We start from the raw sequence: 20,719 nt of genomic DNA on the forward strand, positions 1-20,719 counted from the left end.
TGGCACAGAGCCATTAAAATCCCCCCAGTACATTTCTAAAAAGAGTATTACTAATAGTCATTGAATGATGTATCAATTTCTTAAAAAGCACAAATATGATTTCTTAGTTCATCTTACTTTCAAACTAATTTCAATTTTCTAAATCCTGTTTCTACGTATCCTACTGCAATTAATCTCTTATTGAAAAGTTTCTGAGACCAGCTAAGCAAAGAAACTTTGATTGCTCAAGAGTACCTGATGCCCATCTCATAAGATGATCCTTCCTTAACTGCCATGATACGTCTCCATATATCTGAAATGAGTTCAAAAATTTTATAACTAAGCAAAGTCAACACCTCTCAAATCCAACTTGGAACAGGACAAAAATAAATGAATTAATATAATTAAATCCCTATCGCCCACAGTTTATTTGTTCTCCATATGTAAATCAAGATAATGCTTATCTCAAGTGACGTGATAACCCAGGAACCCCAATAAGGAGTAAGGGGCAGGCAGAGCTCAGCAGGATACGGGGACTTAGATGATGCTCTAGCTCCTTCTGTTACAAGTGAGTTCTCATTCACATTTCTTAAAACAGTAACTGTTAAGAAGATGATATAGCAGTGTGAAAAATTCTCATGATAAAATGCAATTTAAAAACTTCACTACAACTATGTCCATACACATATACACAAAAAGAAATTTTTTTCCCTAAAGGCCAAAAACACTCAAATCTTAACAGTGGAGACATAATGAAATTATATAGTATTTTCCTTTTTTGTTATTTTGTCCAGACAAACTCTGCAACATGATACTACTTATTATGGAAAAAAAAAACTTTAAAGGAATTTCTTAGATCAGATTCATTTATGTATCCCAGAGGCCCAGGATTGGAAGGGAAATGGGCAACCTTCTAATCAATCTTCCCTAATGCCCAATGTTCTCCAAAAACATTAAAAAGAAAAACAAAACCAAAAAACCCTCCCAATTATTTGTGCCACTCCCACTGTTCATATTGTTCCCAGTTATTTATCTGAAGAACCAAGCAAAAAATTGTTTATGACTATGGTCTCATTGATCTGTTCTGTTTAGATTATTGGCACAGAGAATTCCAAACTGAAGCAGTAACTGTACTTTATACTGAACACTATCAAAAATAAATACTAAACATCAATCAGACCTTGAGTTTGTATAACCACAATCTTCCAATGGGCTTCAAATGTTTTAGAGATTGTCTCATTAATCTTAAACACACATTTATTTTGTCCAGGAAATCTTCCCTAGAAGGTGATATGAGAATTCTTTGTACTTCATTATGCTTTCCTCAAAGTTGTAATCCATCACAACCATGGAATCATGTATTCTTATTAAGAATATATTCAACACAGTACAGTTTGTGCCACATTATTAACTGCTGAATGATCCTTTATAAGTTTGTGAACTTGTGTGCTCATCCCCTGGATCTAAATGACAGTAATCACAACATTCTTTAAGGTAACCACAAGTAGCAAAATATAAAACATTATGTAAACAGTAGCACTTATTCTTCTAGGTATTAGGGAAAATATGAGAATAATAATTTGGCAATATCGACATAAACTGGATTATGTGTTGTTTTCTGAATATTGTGATAACAAGGGCCATTCTATTTTCAATTTTATTAAATTTCAATGAAATATCTACTATGGTGCCTTTACTTGGGGGTATTGAACTATGATTATGAAACTGAGGGACAGAAGTTATACAACCACAACATCTCAGTGATAGTAACTTAAATAATTTTTGAAAAAGAATCAGAACTTGGTATTTAGTTGTGATTCAGTCAAGCAGTCGCTAACAAGATAGGCAGGGCAAATTATTTTCCAATATTCTAGAAAGAAGGTAAAGTGACATATTTATTAGAATGAATACCCACTGCTCCCTCACTATCTATCTGTAACAACTTATCTTTAAGCAAAACACTTTTCAGCCTAGCTTTTGATTGAATTTTACATCAAAGCCAGTATTACAATTTCAACATATCAGAGACATAAGGCAAATTTTCTTTACATATATACTACAGTTAGAAGTCAACAGGAAAAGACCAATAATTCAATTAAATAAAAATGGCAAAGAATATGAATGACTTACATGAAGGGAACTACAAATAGCTGGCACATATGAGAAGTATAATGATATCATTACTATGTTAGTATAACAACATTTTTGAGCACATAATATGAACTAGTTACTGTGCTTTACAAATATGAACTCATTTAACTTTCAGTTTGCAGAAGTAGGTATCATCATCACCTGCATTTTAAAAATGAAAAACGATAGGCTCAGACAAGTCACAATGAGAGTAAGTCATCCAGCTGAGACTTAACCCTCAGCAAACTAGGTCCAGAGCTCATGCTTGGGAGCACTAACCGCCTCTTGACTTCACTCAAATAATGGAAATTAAAACTGTGATGAGATACCACGATCTCCAAGGTGCAGAACAATAACAATATGTACTGCTCTGAAAAGGATACACAAGAAATTGGTTACCTCTGGGAAAGGCCACTAGGAGGCTAGGGAAAAAGAGGTGAGAAGACATTTTTTCAACCCTCTGTAACCTTCTGAAATAAAAATAACAATAATATTTGCAAATTCATGTCTACAGCTCTTTAAACATTTGAGACACTTTCCCATAAATTAATATTTTTGTTTCCTCAACCACCCTGTGGGGCAAAGTGAGTGTCTATGTCCTTAGCAAATGTAATCACAGCCACCACTGTGAAGGTAAGTATTCTCCTTTAAAAAAAAAAAAAAAAAAAAAAACAAAAATTAACCACAGTTCTTTAAGTATGGATAACCTGTTATAAAATTAAAATACCCCAGTAATAAAAAAATTTTTAAAAGCCACTGCTGTCTTACCAGAATTCATAAGTTTCCAAAGTTGATCTACCAAAGCTTCATTGCATAAGTGAGACTCCATGTTCTTAGTAAATGGTGGGTTCTTAGTTAACATGTTTAGAATCTTATGTCTGAAAGATAAAGAAAAATTAAATTTTTGCTAACCATTAAATAAAAACTTTTGAAAATTATCTGCAGTTCCTCCTTCCTATTTTGTCGTCTCTCTTCTGACATCTAGCTTTGTGTTTAAGTTTAGTTCCATTTCAAAAGACATTATGTTACATTCTAAACATTTACTATTGTTTTTTTACTAAAACATTCTGGTGGATTTGTTCTCTCTAAAAGTGCCTTAGGGTACAATGAGGTCTTCTAAAACCTGACTCTATATATTCCTAACCAACATTTCCTATCCCACTTCTAAAATGAACATTTTACTCTTCTTAGAAAAGTTTACAAAAAAGACTGGTTAGTAAATATAAAAATGCTAAAATGAGGCAAAAAAAAATCATGCTTGCAAAGCATGAAAATGTGCAGCACTATTTTAAATATGGAGATTGCAAAAAGGTTTCCTCAAAATAAGCTGAAGTTTAAAAGAGTCAATTAAGAAAAGTATCCTCACAGAGGGTAAGAGTTAAACTCCACTATTGGAAGTTTTTACCTTACATGAAAGGCTACCCAAACACATTATGGACTCTTCTGAAAAAATAGGACACACAAAACAAAATTTGAAAAACAAATGCCCAATGCTACGAGCAGGAGACACCATAAAAAAAGAATAGAGAAAGAAAAGGAGAAGCAAGGAAGCCACGGCAGCAGTCTAGTAGTCTAGCATTCAGGATAAAAGCCAGGTCTAGGACTAGCTCTGAGAAATTCAAGACCTCAGAATAAGGGAAGGCTTGGGTATAACTAAGGAAGAAAGAAACTTAGGTCATTATATTTGTTTAGGTTAGCAAGACCTTACAGAAGGTGAACCTGGGAAATTTTTATGTTTAGTGGTAAGAGATCAAATTGTATTTGTACTTGAAAAAAAGATGGGAGGAAAGTAGAACTGCAAGGTTGTAGGTTAAGTCACTTAACCCCTTCTGGCTTCAATATCATGTCTGTAAAACTGAAAGATGTGACTAACATCCTTTTGTGATTTGAAATTTTAAGACTGAAGACTATTGAAAGGCTATGAGAACCAAAAGTGAAATGTGGTTATAGATGCAATTTATACATAGGTAATATGAAAGGGGATACATACCTTATGGATATTTCATATCCATATTTTCATATCTTTATGAGTAAAGATATTTTCATATCTTTATGAGCAATTTCTGTTTGTAAGAATAGATCAGTATTACAGGTAAATAACACTGTTTAAAACGTGGATGGATTTTTCTTTAGAAGATGTTAATGTTAATACTTTTAATTTGCATGAAGAAGAAAAGTTAAGTTTCTATCCGGCTGCTTCCCCAATTACCCCAAATACCAAAGTGGTAGGGCCCAACAAATAAAACTTTATGGTATTTACTCAGATCATTACAAACTCTTTACAGCCATGCCAATGAATTGTAAATGGTACTCTGGGGATAGCTCTGAAATTATAATTAAAAGAGCAATAATGATTATTATGTGTACTACTTTTAGTAAATTAAGCATTTTTTCAAAAGTTTTGTTTTTCTTTAAAGTTTAGATGATAGAAGAAAGGCTTTCACAAGGAAGTATTTATAACTGACTAAACACTCAATGCAATACTCAGAGGAGATAAAGTTTAAGGGCAGAAAATGAGAATCTTATGCTTAACTTTTCAGAGATTAAACAAAATTCACAATAAGCATACACTTCAGATATACAAAACAGACCTGAAGCAAATCCTGCGAAAATCATGGGTTTATGCCATGTTCATGGCAGCAAAATCATCACATTACTTCCCTAAACAATTGACAAATTTCTTGGTGGACTAGTCCAATCCCATTGCCAATCACTATCTATAAGAAATGCAGTCAAATCGAAAACAGAAAAATGTTCAAAATCTCTCTGGAGAAAAGGCATTGAGTATAAGTGTGTCCCTTGAGGAACTGATACATTGTGATCATATATGCATGCTTGATTCCAACATGAGAAGATAATTCCATGTCATCTTTAAAATAATCCTACCCAAATCTAAAGTAAATATATTTAATAAGTTCTTCCTATTAATGTAAAAAGTAATATACATGCATAGAAATGACCGGAAAGGAATAATCCAAAATGTTAAGAATTATTGCTTCTGGTTGAAATAATTATACGCTATTTTTAAGTTGTCTTCTTAATGTGAGTTTATATTTTTCCAAATCTGGATGAGCATTTTAAGTTATTCCCATTGAAAGGAAACTGTAATTTTCAAAAATGTAAATTTCATTTGTTTTAAAAACAATGCACCAACCAAAGCACACTTACTTAAATTCTTAAGATATCCTAATAAAGAACTGATTTACAGTCTGAAAATCTTTTTTTTTTAAATTTATTTATTTTATTTATTTATTTTTGGCTGCATTGGGTCTTTGATGCTGTGCTCGGGCTTTCTCTATTTGCGGTGAGCAGGGGCTACTCTTCGTTGCGGTGTGCGGGCTTCTCATTGCGGTGGCTCCTCTTGTTGCGGAGCATGGGCTCTAGAGCTCAGGCTCAGTAGTTTTGGCGCACGGGCTTAGTTGCTCCGCGGCATGTGGGATCTTCCCGGACCAGGGCTCGAACCCATGTCCCCCACATTGGCAGGAGGATTCTTAACCACTGTGCTACCAGGGAAGCCCTGAAAATCTTCTACTGAGAGAAGACTATACAAGGAAAGCCAACAACCCTATTATTACATTTAAAACATCAAACCCAAATAAAAGACCAAGAACTTTCCCAAACATTTAAGAATAATTAAACAGCTTAAAGTTTTTTTCTACATACAGTTGTCACTACAGAGATGAAATCACTTTTCTTTAACATATGAATTAACTTAAACATATATACGATTAGAGGGGGAAAAAATTATCTCCAACCACTTGTTTAACATGTATTTAATTACCTATATGCAAAGCATCATGCTATGTGCCAGACACACAGTGGCAAAAGGAGACAAGGTCCCTGTCTTTTTAAAACTTATACTCTCATGGGGGAGACAGCAGTAACAAAAAAAATCAAACTATAATAATACACATACATAGGAAGTATGTATGTACTTGAGTAAAGGAACAACTGTAGGATTTTATGGGCAATTATGGCTTGAGGGACCTAACCTAGTGCAGGTAGTCAAGAAAGTATCCCTGTAGAAATGGTGTTCAAATTTAGCTTTAGTGCTCGCTTCGGCAGCACATATACTAAAATTGGAACGATACAGAGAAGATTAGCATGGCCCCTGCGCAAGGATGACACGCAAATTCGTGAAGCGTTCCATATTTAAAAAAAAAAAAAAAAAAAAAAAAAAAAAAAAAAAAATTTAGCTTTAAAGCGTAAAGGAGTAATTACAAGTAACTAATTTCTTTCCTCTAAATTTTAAGGTTTCAGCCCCCAAATTCTTCAGAGCTTTATCTAACTCTAAAAAAATCAGCAATTGTGATATACATAATAATAAAGACAGAAATTTTTAAAATCAATATTTAAAAAGAAATTTAATTCTTATTAATGGCCATCTTACTATTAGGAGTTTAAAAATCAACCAAAAGCCATAAAAATAAAACGCTTTTTTGGGGGCAGGAGAGACGAATGTCATTGATTTTAGGACAGACAGAAACAGAAACGTTTACCTACCTTTAAGATTAAGAATTCTATCCAATTAACACAGCAGAATATAGCAGTTCTATATGATGGCTACTCAACGAGTTTAAGAAAAAGTAACAGAACAGACTGGTGGTTGCCAGAAGCGGGAGCTGGGGGGTGGTGAAATGGGTCAATGGGGTCAAAGGGTACAAAGTTCCAGTTATAAAATAAATAAGTCATGGGGAGGTAATATACAGCATGGTGACTATGGTTAGTAATACTGTGTTGCATATTTGAAAGTTGCTAAGAGAACAGATCTTAGAAGTTCTTATCAAAAGAAAATAATCTGTAACTATGTAATGTAATGGATGTTAACCAGACTTATAGTGGTGATCATTTTCTAAAACATAGAAATATGGAATCAATATGCTACACACCTGAAACTAATATGTCAATTACACCTCAATATAAATAGACAGGAAGGGAGGAGGGGAGAAAGAAAAGAAAAGGTAAGGATGGGGACAAAGAGAAAAGGACAGAGTTCCTATTCAAAGCATAAAAAATAGAAAAAAAAAAAAAACCCCACAAAAATAGAGACAGATATCCCAAGACACCAAATAATACACACATACAATAACTCCTGACGTGGTAACACTCCTATCCTGTGACCATTCACTGCCATAAAAGACTTTTTTTAAGACGTGTTGAACTTTTTTAAACTATAACTCTGGCCTAGATGATATTAAGTAAAGCCTAAGAGGTTCCCTATTCGTGATATAAATGAATCACATCACTTATGAAGTAAACACATCAAATATAATCATGAAATATATCTTTATACAGATTTTCAGTTTAGAATGTAAATAACAGTGCTCTTAAAATTTGAATGACGTTAATAGCTCCACATTTCAAAAGCAATCATTTAGACTGTACAGTATATAATTTAGAAATATAACTTCAAGTATTATATAATATTATAATCTGCTGAAAATGATCTTCAAAACACAATTTTAAGATCTCAGAAATATGTGCCTTGGGGCTTCGCTGGTGGCGCCGTAGTTAAGAATCTGCCTGCCAATGCAGGGGACACGGGTTCGAGCCCTGGTCCGGGAAGATCCCACATGCTGCGGAGCAACTAACCCTGTGTGCCACAACTATTGAGCCTGCGCTCTAGAGCCCGCGAGCCACAACTACTGAGCCCACGCACCACAACTACTGAAGCCCGCGAGCCACAACTACTGAGCCCGCACACCACAACTACTGAAGCCCGCGCGCCTAGAGCCTGTGTTCTGCAGCAAGAAGCCTGTGCACCACAAGGACGAGTAGCCCTTTCTCGCCTCAACTAGAGAAAGCCCATGACCAGCAACGAAGACCCAATGCAGCCAAAAATAAAAATAAGTTAAAAATAAATAAATTAATTTTTTAAACAAAGAAATATGTGCCTTGATGTTAGTTCTTGATATGAATTGTAAACATAAATGAATACACGATAAGCTTTATTTATACTGTATTTATACTTTCTGTCCCTACTTGTCATCAGCAGCATCTTATTATAAACTTTCAAATGCATGAGCTCTGCCAGATAAAGAGATGAGGCTGGTTTCCTGCCGATTCTCTTTTATATGAATATTTACTTCAGAATGGGTGATTATGAGATTTTTGTCCATGTCAACCTTACCTCTTGTACACATCAATAACAAGGACAAATTATTTAAAATACAATTCAGATCACAAATCAAGAACTATGAAATACAAAGAGAAGAACTTTGTACAAAGAATATTTATTTAATAAGCATCATTTAAAAACACTGAAATACAGATTTCAGTTAGCTGAAATCTCTTACATGGACGCTTCATGCTCAGATGCATTTCAGTGAAGTTAAAAGGCAGAGTTTATTTGTATGCCTTTTTAGATGAAAAATATCTGCCAACTTATGCGTAAAGTTGAAGAAGACAATGTCTCTAGGTCTGTGTTCTTATTTCTAGTTGCAATAGCTAAAATCTAAATTATCTTCCAGCTTTCAAATTTCATTCTATGAAACTGAATTATTACAACATATGAACACAAATTTGAGTCTACTAGGTGTAAAGAAAGGACGGCAGAAATGGTAAAAATTTTAGTCCTGCTCGAATACACTATAAATATCCTACTTTGCCAAAGAAAGCAGCAGAAATGAAGGAAATGAAGAAGAAAATACAAAAATGAAAATAGTTACCATGTCAGGACCAGGATTTTCTTTTATTATCCCTTATTTTCTAAATTTTTAACAATGTCATATTCCATTTTTAAATCCTAAATCCATTTATTAAAAATTAAGATTCTATATAAGATAGAAAGGAACAAATGGGATACATCAAAACACTGCCCTTATTTACTTTTAAAATAGATTAGATCCATCGATACAGAGGTTTTAGGATAAGGGCTTCCCCCATGTGCACTAAAAACGGTTACACAAGCTTTTCTTTAAGTTACAATAGAAATCACATGTAAAATTCAGGGAATTACCCTTAGTAACAATATATTTTTTAAAATGTCTTTCCAAAGGCAAATAAAATAAAAAAGGACATGAGTAAATGGATAACATATTCCTATATTTTCAAAAATTAAGACTTGTTCCATGTATAATGCTCTGAAATTATTTACTTTAGGACTTACAAAAACAAAATATTACAGCATAAAAAAACTAACCTTACATAGGGTACAGGGTCATTCTGAATCATATTAAGTAGCCATTGCAATTCTTCATAACTCCTGTCCACTGAAAATAAAAATAAAGAAATACTTTTGTTGTTAATTATAACAAATTTAAACAAGTGACAGATAGGGAGTTTACACTTAATATTTAGGATTCTGCCTTAGCCGTATTTCCAATCAGAGCTGAAGGATGTAGGCGATTTCCTACATTTTTTAATGCAACAGGCCACTTGGCAAATTTTACAAGTACTGTGCTATATATGTAGCCAGAACATAAAACAGGACCAAGAGTATATTTTCCACTAAGGCGCAAATCAACAGCAAATACAACATAAAACAAATTGTAATTTATTAAGAGCCCTAAATTAGAGATGATTAACTCTAAATGGAAATGTGTTTAAATTGTTTTTCTAGATGCTTTAATCAAATTATAGAGAGGTTCGATACTCAATGGTATCTCAACTATATCATACAGTATGGTAAACTGTTTCTGCCCAGTGGTTTCTTTCATTTAAGACAAAAGAGCAGCCTTAACTTTTCACTATAACATAAGAAACAACCGTAAAACTAGTACTATAAACATAATTAACTTTAACAAAATAACTCATTAGCTATTTCCATTTACCTTTTCAAAAAGTATTGCTTTTAAGATTTGAAAAGCTTTATTTTTAGAATTTTATTTCTAATATTTTCCATTTTTCCATTTTCTAATGAACTGGATTCATGGTTCACACTTAAACATCTCTCAATTAAATTACACTTACTAATTTAGCATTCTTTTTGGAAATCATAATATTAGCATTCTGTTTGATTTCAGGTAGTACTAATTCATGAATTCTTCATATTATGTGATTTATGTGAGTGAACATCATTCATATACCTTGGCTGGGAATAATGGCATATTTGGTAGACCTCAAGATTTCCATATTTCACAAATTGGTAAAAGTCAAAATAAAACTGAAAACTGACACAGGATTACATTTTTTTTCTTGCCAAGAAATACGTGAAAAAACATCCTTATTTTTACCAGCATTTTTTAAAAGAAAGAATACTTTAACCCTCAACAAAAAGGAAGAACAAATGACAGTCCTTTCTGAACTTGGGCCAACACATATAACACACACACTATATTGTTCTTACTCTTTTATAATGTCTTTCTAGAAGCAGTATTTCTATTGAAATTTACAAAAAATTATAAGGATTTGAGTATATTTTCCTCTACTTAACACGTGAAACTTAACCAATATCTACTAAAGAATTTCCCTCACCCATTCCTCTCTTTCTACATTCAGATGAGAATGTTATCATAACTTCTTTATTCTTCCCATATTTTAGTATAATCTGGAATTTAGATTAATTTACATATTTCTTATATTGACATGTTATTTTTTAAGAATTGTTTTGAAATTTGCATTAAATTTTACAACCATGTTAACAAATATTTAAGCTTAGCTCTTTATTTTATAGGCATAGTTGCTTGTCACTGGGCCTTTCATATCACACTTTCATCAATCTTGAGTTATTATTTTGATTCATTTCCAGGTCAGCTGAAAATTATCTTCCAGAATTTTACTTTTAAAAATGTTACATAGGAAATGTACTTCTAAGTCTTCAAGGCTATAGGAACAACAACTGGGCAAAGAAGAGACTCTTAGGCCATAATTTTCCCTACGCATTATGTTAGCCTGTGTTCACTGCCTTTTGAACTCTTCTTATTCTGAAGAAGTTACAGGCCACAGTATTCTTTCACCTTGTACAATAACTGGGTTCTGACATTCCTAGAAACTTATACATTTTTCCCTTAACCTTAAAATTTTAAATTTCATCAGACTCTACCTTAGGTCAGTCTCATTTACACTCTTTCAAAGTATTCTATTATTTCTGGGATTATTGCTTTTCTTCCACCTGCTCTATTCTTTATGACAATTTTTTAAAACATTTTCATCTCCTTAACTTTCTCCTCTGTATTTCTGAAAATGTTTTGAATATGAAGTGTGCTCTTATTCATTTTTTTCCTTACGTGTTTGGTCAACTTCACAAAGCCATGCCTAATCCCCCTCCTGAAGTTCCTACTTGTATCTCTTGCTCTACTTTCACAGATAAGAGTTTTGACAGGTACGAAATGTCTTCTTGAATCCTTATGTAATTATAAATTTCTCCCAAACCTTCTATTTCTTAAAATAACATGTAATTAAAGCTATAAAATGATACACTAACTTTTCAGAAACACCAAAGATATCTATCTATAACTCTATTCTTTTCCCTCATTTACTAAGTTTTATATGAATTCTACATTTACCAAACACTCTCAATCAGTGAGTCAAGAATTTAAAATCAAAATATCTGTATTGTACATAATACGAAAACCCTAATAACTAAATAGTAAATGGTAAACAATTCTTTCTATTGGTAAAATGATTATGGGCATATATTTCTAGAGCATTACCTTTAGTATAGTCAACAACTGCTTCCAAAGCTGCTATCCTGATGTCCACAAAGTGGCCATATTCTGCGTAAGATTTAAAAAGAGCTGGATCACTTGGCACATGGCCATTCTTCTGAAGCACTCGTATGGCTCTCAAACAACTAGGAAAATAGTATTTATAGGTAAATACTCTTGTTAAAGTATTCTAAATTAAACTTTTTTCCAAGGCATTGGAAATTAATCCGTAACAGTAAGCTGAAATATTAATGTAATTTGAATCCACTTTTTAATTTTTTAACATTCAATTTTTGCCATGACCATAAAAAACCCTATTAAAAGAAAACAAATTTCAAAACTTTGGAAATTCAGTTTCAGGTATTACACTTATAACTGGAACACACTTCAGAAAAATGTATTTAGCATAAAATATAACTTAAAGTATTCTCTCCAAAAGTTTCAGTAATACATATATAGTTTATTCACTAGTATATATGGAAAGTTGAAACTGTTCATAATGTTGAATGGGTAAATCAACTTTTTTTTAGCGAACTCCTTATGAAATAGACAGAACTTGTCGACAGTCATACATACAAAGAAGTTGACAGGAGCAAAAAGTCTTAAAAGAAGCCTAACAATACAGGGATAAACTATAATAGAGTTTAAATTATACCCAATGGGATAAAAGATTATGCAGACATCAAATACAATGCTTATGAAGAATTTCTGAGGACATGAGAAAGTGTTTATGATATAAGCAGAATATAAAAACTATATATACAATATGGCAAATAACTAAAAATTTATATACTTACCAGAGGAAAAAATTTAGAAGGCCATTCTCCAAAATAGCAATAATTTATCCATGGGTGGTAGAATCATATAGGATTTTATTTTCTTACACTTTATTTCCCAATTCTCTATGCAAATAAATTTCTCGTATAATTATGAAGGCAAATAACTTTAAGAAACAAATATGAAGAATCATCATACCTGACAGTGATGGTGTGTCTATAACTTGGAAGAAGTTTTTCCATATTCAAAAACCTAGTGATTTCTTCAAGAATGAGTCGCACATCCGGATTTAAATTATCCAAAGTTCGAACTTCATTATTCACACTGACTGCAGGCGTAACAGAGTTGGCAAGGGCATCAATCATTTCTGCACGATAGTAGTTATCTGAAAACTAAGCCAAAAAATAATTACGAGAAGACAACAGAATTTACATTTCTATTCAAAAGTTAATAAAATAAAATATGATAACTTAAAAACATAATTTATCTGAAAACATAAGCAAGTTCACAGGTTAGTATTCAATTCCGTCCTTTGTATAGAGTCACACAATGGAAAAAAGAGTGAAAGAGGTTTACTAATTAGAAGTACATTAGTTTACGTGACAAATGTTTACTACATGTAAGACACTCTCATAGTAATCTAACCAGATTCCTCTAAAAGAAGACCACAGTCCACAAATCCTGCTGGTTAATACAGAGCTTCAAATCAGCTATTTCAGTGCCTATTCTCATCTAAAACATCCAACCAAGGGTCACCAGATAGCTGAAGAAAGCATTAACATAAAGAGAGACCAGAACAAAGTGGGAAAAGCGACTTGGAGGAAATAAGAGTATACAAGGAAAAGAAAACCAGTAGAGGGAAAAAGATTCAAAAGCGACCATTAATATTGTCTGAGAAGTAACCAATGATATGCCTTCCAACAGGATAATACATTTTTAAAAGAAAGAAATATGCAGAGAATCAGAATAAAAATTAAATTGGAATATAAAATTGAAAAAAACTCCTAAAATTTTGAGCAAAAAATAGGGAAGAAAGCACAAGGAAGTTGGAAGGCTGGTGTAGAACACATGACATACAAATAATAGGAGTTCTAGCAAGAGAAGCAGAGAAAAGGGAGGTAACCATCCAAAAACACAAATAAAAATTCCTAAATCCATATCCCAGTCAATTCCCAGAGAAGCAATTTATTGAAAGCAATCTGAGTGTGGTTTGATTTAAACTCAGCAACTCAGATGCTCTAGCCTAGAAATCTGAACATGGAGCAAGCAAATTAATTACTTCTATCAGCAGTGTTGGGATTATGCTGTGGCAAAACAAACTGCCAGGAGACAAAGGAAGAAGACCTGGCCCCTTCTGACGTCCACCATGGAGCCAGAACCTCTGACTGACACACACAATGGCACAGTCCCTAAACATTCCTGTTTGAATACCAGGTAGGAAAAAAAAACAAGGCACATAAAAACACACAAAACCAAAGAAAAAATACTCCGCAAGTATTCACCATGGACGAGTTTTGTTTTCAAACTGTTCCAATGATTAAAAAAATTAATCTCTATAACTTCAGTCAACCTTTTCTCTATGGTTTCTAAGTTTTGTTTCACACTCAGAAAGGCCATTTGCATTCAGAGATCATTTAAATAATGTTTATAGGTTTTCTCCAAGTATTTTTATAGTTTCATTGTTACCTCTGATAACCACTTTGCTAACAAAGCAAAAGACCACTTACTTAACCACTGTTTCTGAACTAAGTATTGAGAGCACAGAATAAACTCAGAAATTAAAAATGAGACAGGGATGTGGATGAAGTACAAAAACCAAAATATTTAACATTTACCCCTCAGACCATATCCAATTCTCACAGACACTATACTCCTAATCGAACAGGCTAGATTATCTGATCACCCCAAAGTCAAGTGAAGAATAAATAATTTGTGAAACACAACTGGGGGGGGGTGTGGGGGCATTTAGTACATACAGCAAAACTTCCTACAAAAAAAAAACAACTGAAGGCATCAACGTCAACGTACTGCAGCAAAGGCGGACTGAAGTTTTTAACAATGATCGTTTGGTATCAGGAATAGTTCAACCCACGTCCTGCATACTTATTTAAGAAGACAAATTTCATAAACGTATATATGATTTGTTAGAAATATATGTTAGAAATTCATGTGTATATATAAAAGATTTTCATATAAAATGGCTAATAACCAGGCTTGAAAGGGATTTAATTTTAGTCTTCTTGAAAACTAAGTTATCTAGAATATTGAATTTAATGCTCCTGCCCAATTCATGAGATGTTAAAATTTTTAAAAATATCTCCCCACCCCCAAATCCCAACTTCTTTTTGGCATTTAATGTTCTGTATTTCTAATTTAATCTTAATCGCAGAAAAATCTTTCATTTCTTCTCATGCACTTTATAATTTTATATAGTCCAAAAGATAGTTAACTTCACAATATTTATACCAGTGAAAATAATTTTAAGTCTAAAAATATTGGTTTTAAGTAAGTTTATTATTTAACGAAAATAGAAATGATTCTCCAGTTACGTGAAAACTAACTAAACAAATAACTTTTAAAAAAGTGAAACTTTTTTAAAAAATATGCTTAACCAAAGCCCTCAGAGACAAATCATTAGTGGTTGGAAGTGAAGTACTTTAAAAACAAACATTAAGAAAATCAATGAAATATTCTTCGGCACCATCCAATCACATCTTTTCTTCCAGTTTTAATCCATTAATCTGCAAATCTTTAAATAACAACAAAATCTTTTTCTCTCAACCATAATTTTTAAGTTTTGATATCAGACAAATCTGGGTTTCGCTCCTGGCCCTACCGCATATATGACCTTGAGTAAATCTGTTAGCTTTTATTAGCGTCTATCTCCTCAAATGGAAACTGAGATAATTACAGTATCTATCTCAGAGGTCTGATGAGGATCATATTAATCAAGTTTTGGTACAGGCCATGGAACATACAAAAAACTAGCTATTATTACTGTTGTTATTATTTGCATTTATTCTGTCCTTAATATCTTCAGGGATTAAGATGTGTGCTAGTCTTAACTGAAGACAATTATATCTTCAAATAAAAGAAATTCACGTGTAGATGAAGAAAGCAATACTATAAGTGAAAGTCAAAACAAACCAGCAGATTAGGAAGGAAAAAAATCTTACAAAAACTTCTTTAACAATATTCAAAAATGTAAAGAAAAAGTGCATCAGCTATAATGTATTCTTTTAAAGAACTAATTTAAGGACTCCTAAATCATTTGAATGTCACTCTACTGACTTAAAGAGGAAAAGTTTGCCTTCTTGATTTTCACTATAAATCACCATTTGTAAATAAAATACTTGTGACTTTCAAAAAAATTAATTGATTGATTTATTTATTTATTTTTGGCTGCGTTGGTGCTGCGTTGGTTCTTCGTTGCTGCGCACAGGCTTTCTCTAGTTGTGGCGAGCGGGGGCTACTCTTCGTCACGGTGAGTGGGCTTCTCAATGCAGTGGCTTCTCTTGTCACGGAGCACGGGGTCTAGGCGCGCAGGCTTCGGTAGTTGTGGCACGCAGGCTCAGCAGCTGTAGCTCGCGGGCTCTAGAGCGCAGGCTCAGTAGTTGTGGCACACAGGCTTAGCTGCTCCGCGGCATGTGGGATCTTCCTGGACCAGGGCTTGAACCCATGTCCCCTGCACTGGCAGGCAGATTCTTAACCACTGTGCCACCAGGGAGGTCCACTTGTGACTTTTTTTTACTGTTGTAATGTTTTATTAAACTTCTCACGAATTCAACTTATCCTACAAGTTACATGTGTCATTATATGTGCTGTTCCTTCTGCTTGGGGTAACCTTCCTAGACAGGCCCTACTCAGACTGGGAAAATCCTATTGCTTATGACTCAGCTCGAGGGTCACATCTTATGTACAAAACTTCCCTGAGTGCCTCTCTATACCCTTGGAAGAAGGCACTACTTCCTCTGAATCTCCCTAGAAATTTGTGTATACATACCTCCACTTCAGCAGTTATGCAAAACCTATTTACTTGTCTGATTTCCCCATTAGGCTGAATCCTTGAGGCCCCAGAATCAGACTGTGATATGCAGCAGTTCTTCAATAGATGTTTAATTTAAATGAAATTCCAGATGGCAACTACCATGCAACTCTTTCTATGTAACGTGGTGTACCGCCTAGCATAGCATATATTCTCAAAAACACTTGCTGATGGTTAGAATGATAACAAGTAAGGTGAAATAGCTTTTGAAGCATGGCATTCAATAGCTATTCACTAAATAAACGAACAAAACACACATAATGGTAAAAAAGAAAAAAGTCAAATTCATCAATGAACAAGTTATCCCAAGAGGAACTGTTTTCTGGGTATCACTTGATAAAAGAAAAAAGGAATAAAAATAAAATTGGGCTGTCAGACTTCACCAAAACAAAAGTTAGCTGAGTTCCCAAAATTTGATGTACTTCTATCTCCACGTTATAACAGGTATAAGGAACATTTAAAAACCAAGTTATCTTGGTTTTCATCTACTGATTATTATAATAAATCATGTTTGTGTATTTCTTTCTCTAGAAATTTCAAGTATAATTGACACAACAATGATTTCACAGTCTAAATATTTCTTTAAAAACAAAATATCACTGGCTACTTTTATAATACTAAGGTATCTTACCTTATTTTTTCTGTTGTCATTGTACTTGATTAAGTCTAAAATAAATGTTAAGACTTCTTTGGGACAAAGGTTATGAACATCTCTCAATAAAGCCATCGCAACTGGCATAGTCTACAAAAAAAATTTTTTTTTAATTTTCATTACTACAATTCAATGAAGTATATGCTGAAACAGGGTTACTCTGGGGCCGACACAGGTATCTGGATGGACCCCAACCCCCACCGACTCCTACCCCCCTCCCACTGGGAACATGTCTCAAACATGCTAACAAAGGAGCTGAGTAGGAAACCAAGGGGAAAGCTGCATAACTGGATACACTCTGTAGCCCATTTGTTAGACGAGGTATGTGTAATGTAAATTCAGTTCTGTGTTTTACAAGGGACAAGGTATGGGCTTTAACATTAGAGATAAGACCATTGTTCAACTTCTACTCCACTACCTTGTAAGATGGATTATTATAGCTAGTTGCTTACTGAGCAGGAGTCTAGTTTCCTCACAACCATTTTCAGGATTAACGGATACAGTGGCTGGAGGCATGTGGCAGGCAGACAGTAGAGTTCAATCACCAGTCTGAGAAGACACTGATTCTCCAGTACCACCACCCCATTCTCAGCCTAAGGAAAAATGGTAAATTATCTAAAATCCAGCTTAACTTTCTCCTTTCCAAATTTTCATAGGCAACTTTTCTCAGGAAGTAGAAGCCTGACTCACAGTGGTAACCTCTACCAGTAAAACCAAGCTATTCAAACTCAAGGCAGAACTACAGACAAATAGACATCACAGTCCCCAGTACACGGAGAGATTTGGACTACCCCATCTTCTGATTCAAAGTAACTATTCCCTCTAAACTGGGGGACAGAAAGTAGCATGGCTCCTTTGCTTGCTTGAAGGACCAGAAGCAAGGGGACGGTCAGTGTTAACAATAGTTATTATTAATGCTGTAAGAACTGAGGTAAAGGTTTTTTTCCATAGAAATAGGACTTAAATTTGATTTAAGCACTAATCCTCTCTCTCTCTTTTCTGCCACTAGAAGTATTATGTGAAAGGTGAACTAGTCTAAAAGCACTGCTTTTCCAATTTTTTTGACTGTAACCCACAGTAAGAAATACATTTACATCCCAACCACACACACACACACACACACACACACACACACACACACACACTATATGTCATGTATACAAAGTAAAAAATAAAACCAAAAAAACCTTACACCTACCCTTATTTCATGTGTCGCATTCTGATACTGCCTATTGTTTTATTTAAAAAAAAAGAAACAAAACTTCCAAATTGATTTCATTACCCGCCTCATTAATGGATCACAACTCCCAATCTGAATATTGATCTTCTCAGGTATATGAAAGCACAATGGCATAATGAAGGGGACATATTCGGTAGTCACAGAAATTAACTTGCTTCCAGACCATACATTAGTGAAATGGCAATAGAGAGCTGAGCAACATGTTCAAGTACTATGAAATGCTCGGTTCTTTAAAATAACAGGATGCCTCAGACTTCCTTGATCACACCAATATTGGCTTTCCCCAAACCCAGACCTCCTGAATCTGTTCTGCTGATGAAATTCACTATCAATATGTCATGACTTCCACTCTCAGCATGTGTTTCAATGTGGCTGGGTAATTCTTTTCACATCTCTCTCCATCACATACAAATCTCACCTTGCTTAACATTCCCCTCAACATCTACCATTTCATTTACTTTTAATCTGCTTTCTACCTGCCTCAGGAAAAGGAATGGTCTTATCTTTTCTAAAACTAACCTCACAACTATGTCCCCACCCACTACAAATAACTTCAGAATTTGCTCTATCTTAGGTTTTTTATATTTACTTGCTCCCAAGAGATGAATATTTCATCTCTGCTTCTCCACTGGTTCCTTTCTCTGTGCCAAACATGCCTCAAGCTTTTTCTCCCTCTATACAAAACAAAACCTGAAATGTCCTTTCTCAGCCTTGCTTTATCCTCAACATGTCACCTTTCTCACACTCTTCAACACCAAATCATGAAAGAATAGACTTCATTAGTTTTTTTCTACTTCCACTTTACTCCTCCTTCTAGTTCAATCTAGTTCATCTAATCTGGGCCTTCATTATTAAATTACTCAAAATATTTTACAAATGATTTCCAAATGGCCCCAATGCTGACCACCCTGCCATTCCCACATCACTTCCTAAAACAGCGACTCTATCACACCACCACTTTCTAAATTACCATTTGTAAAAAACTTGCTATTTGATAAAAATATAGTGTGAAACACTTCACATGCTTGATATTATTTAATTCTAAAAAAAGACAAATTTACAGTTGAGTAAACTGAGGCTTAGAGAGTTCAGAAACTTGTCCTCTTGCAAAGTGCTCGTGAGCAGCAGAGCTGGGACTGAAACTAGAGCTGCGTGCTGTACTTACTGTCTCCGACTCAGAAATGCTGCCCACATCCTACAAGGATGGCCATCAGGAGGACTCACCCATGCCTCCATCCCCCATGTAACCAACCAGAAAGTCAAATTAGCCATTTCTACTTACTTTAGTATTAATATGGACAGTGACTTACTCGCACACAGTTTCATAAAGTTAATGAACAACTGAAACTTTGGAAAACATTTTAGAAGCACAAAGAGAACACAGACAAAATCATTTATAAGAAAGTAAATAATATTTGAAGAGTCCCCAGGTTAAACTGAGATATACAGATATTGGCAAAAAACAATCATAAGAAAACGAGAAGGGAAAATGTACCTTCTGTAGAAAGTAACTTTGAAAGCTCATAAAGTTGTTTGTTTTCACAATGTTCGGACAAGTTTTACAACAAAACATCCTAGTAAAGAGTGACTTCATGGCTGGTGGTCCTGTCCATGTGCTCACCATTGAATTTGCAATCTGCAAATAATTAGAAAATGAAGTAATTTCCATCACCATGGAAAACATATTTTTAAATAAATAAAATAGCTTTCTAAAAGTTATCAATACAATCGGATTCATTTTTAACAATTTCAGTTCTTAGAAATTTAATACATTTTAGCTTCTCATGATCATTTCCAAGAAAATGTATATAAATATATTTACATATTTATAAATATATATAAACTCTACCCCCCCTAAAATTCTTATGTACACTTGTAACTGTTTTCTACAAGTTAGTTTCTAAATTGGAGCACTCTTCTTATGTTTTATGTTTTAAGAAAACTTGCTTGCAAAGACTTTTATTCTGAGTAAGTTTTGTCCATTTAGGCAGATGCAGTTCTAATGTTTTAAATTTATCAGATAGAAACATCACCATGGATTTTAAATAAGGCTTTTAAATCCACCCTGATTTAAAAATAAGCAAGTACAGTGCTACCACTTAAGTCTGTAAGAACACTTCACAAAAAAATCCACATCTTGCTATTGATACTTTTAGAGTATATAAAAATCACGTCTGAAAAGAATGAAATTATAATTAACTTTAAATAAGTCTATAATTTTATGGATCCGCTAAGAATTTAGCATGTGAGAATCACGAAGAACTTTATAGGAGCAATGAAATTACATCCTTAGCAGATGATTATCAAAG

At 33.7% G+C, this 20,719-nt stretch overlaps 1 protein-coding gene and 1 non-coding gene across 6 annotated transcripts in view; one reads left to right on the forward strand and one right to left on the reverse strand.

Annotated features, from left to right (window-relative positions):
• TAF2 (TATA-box binding protein associated factor 2) overlaps window positions 1-20,719 on the reverse strand; it is an 81,278-nt gene that overhangs the window by 22,922 nt on the left and 37,637 nt on the right. For all 5 annotated transcript variants that reach the window (XM_068525698.1, XM_068525696.1, XM_068525697.1 and 2 more), the window contains 6 exons: window positions 19,906-20,046; window positions 17,150-17,260; window positions 12,672-12,865; window positions 11,703-11,842; window positions 9,251-9,320; window positions 2,878-2,987 (listed from right to left, as the gene is read on the reverse strand). In XM_068525698.1, coding sequence (XP_068381799.1) covers window positions 2,878-2,987; window positions 9,251-9,320; window positions 11,703-11,842; window positions 12,672-12,865; window positions 17,150-17,260; window positions 19,906-20,046 — 766 coding nt within the window. The remainder of the gene's footprint in view (window positions 1-2,877; window positions 2,988-9,250; window positions 9,321-11,702; window positions 11,843-12,671; window positions 12,866-17,149; window positions 17,261-19,905; window positions 20,047-20,719) is intronic.
• On the forward strand, window positions 6,159-6,265 carry LOC137751642 (U6 spliceosomal RNA). The gene has a single exon (XR_011070892.1). It is a non-coding gene; the product is annotated as a U6 spliceosomal RNA (small nuclear RNA).

The sequence above is a fragment of the Eschrichtius robustus genome, chromosome 17, assembly GCF_028021215.1.
Source record: "Eschrichtius robustus isolate mEscRob2 chromosome 17, mEscRob2.pri, whole genome shotgun sequence".
NCBI lineage: Eukaryota > Metazoa > Chordata > Mammalia > Artiodactyla > Eschrichtiidae > Eschrichtius > Eschrichtius robustus.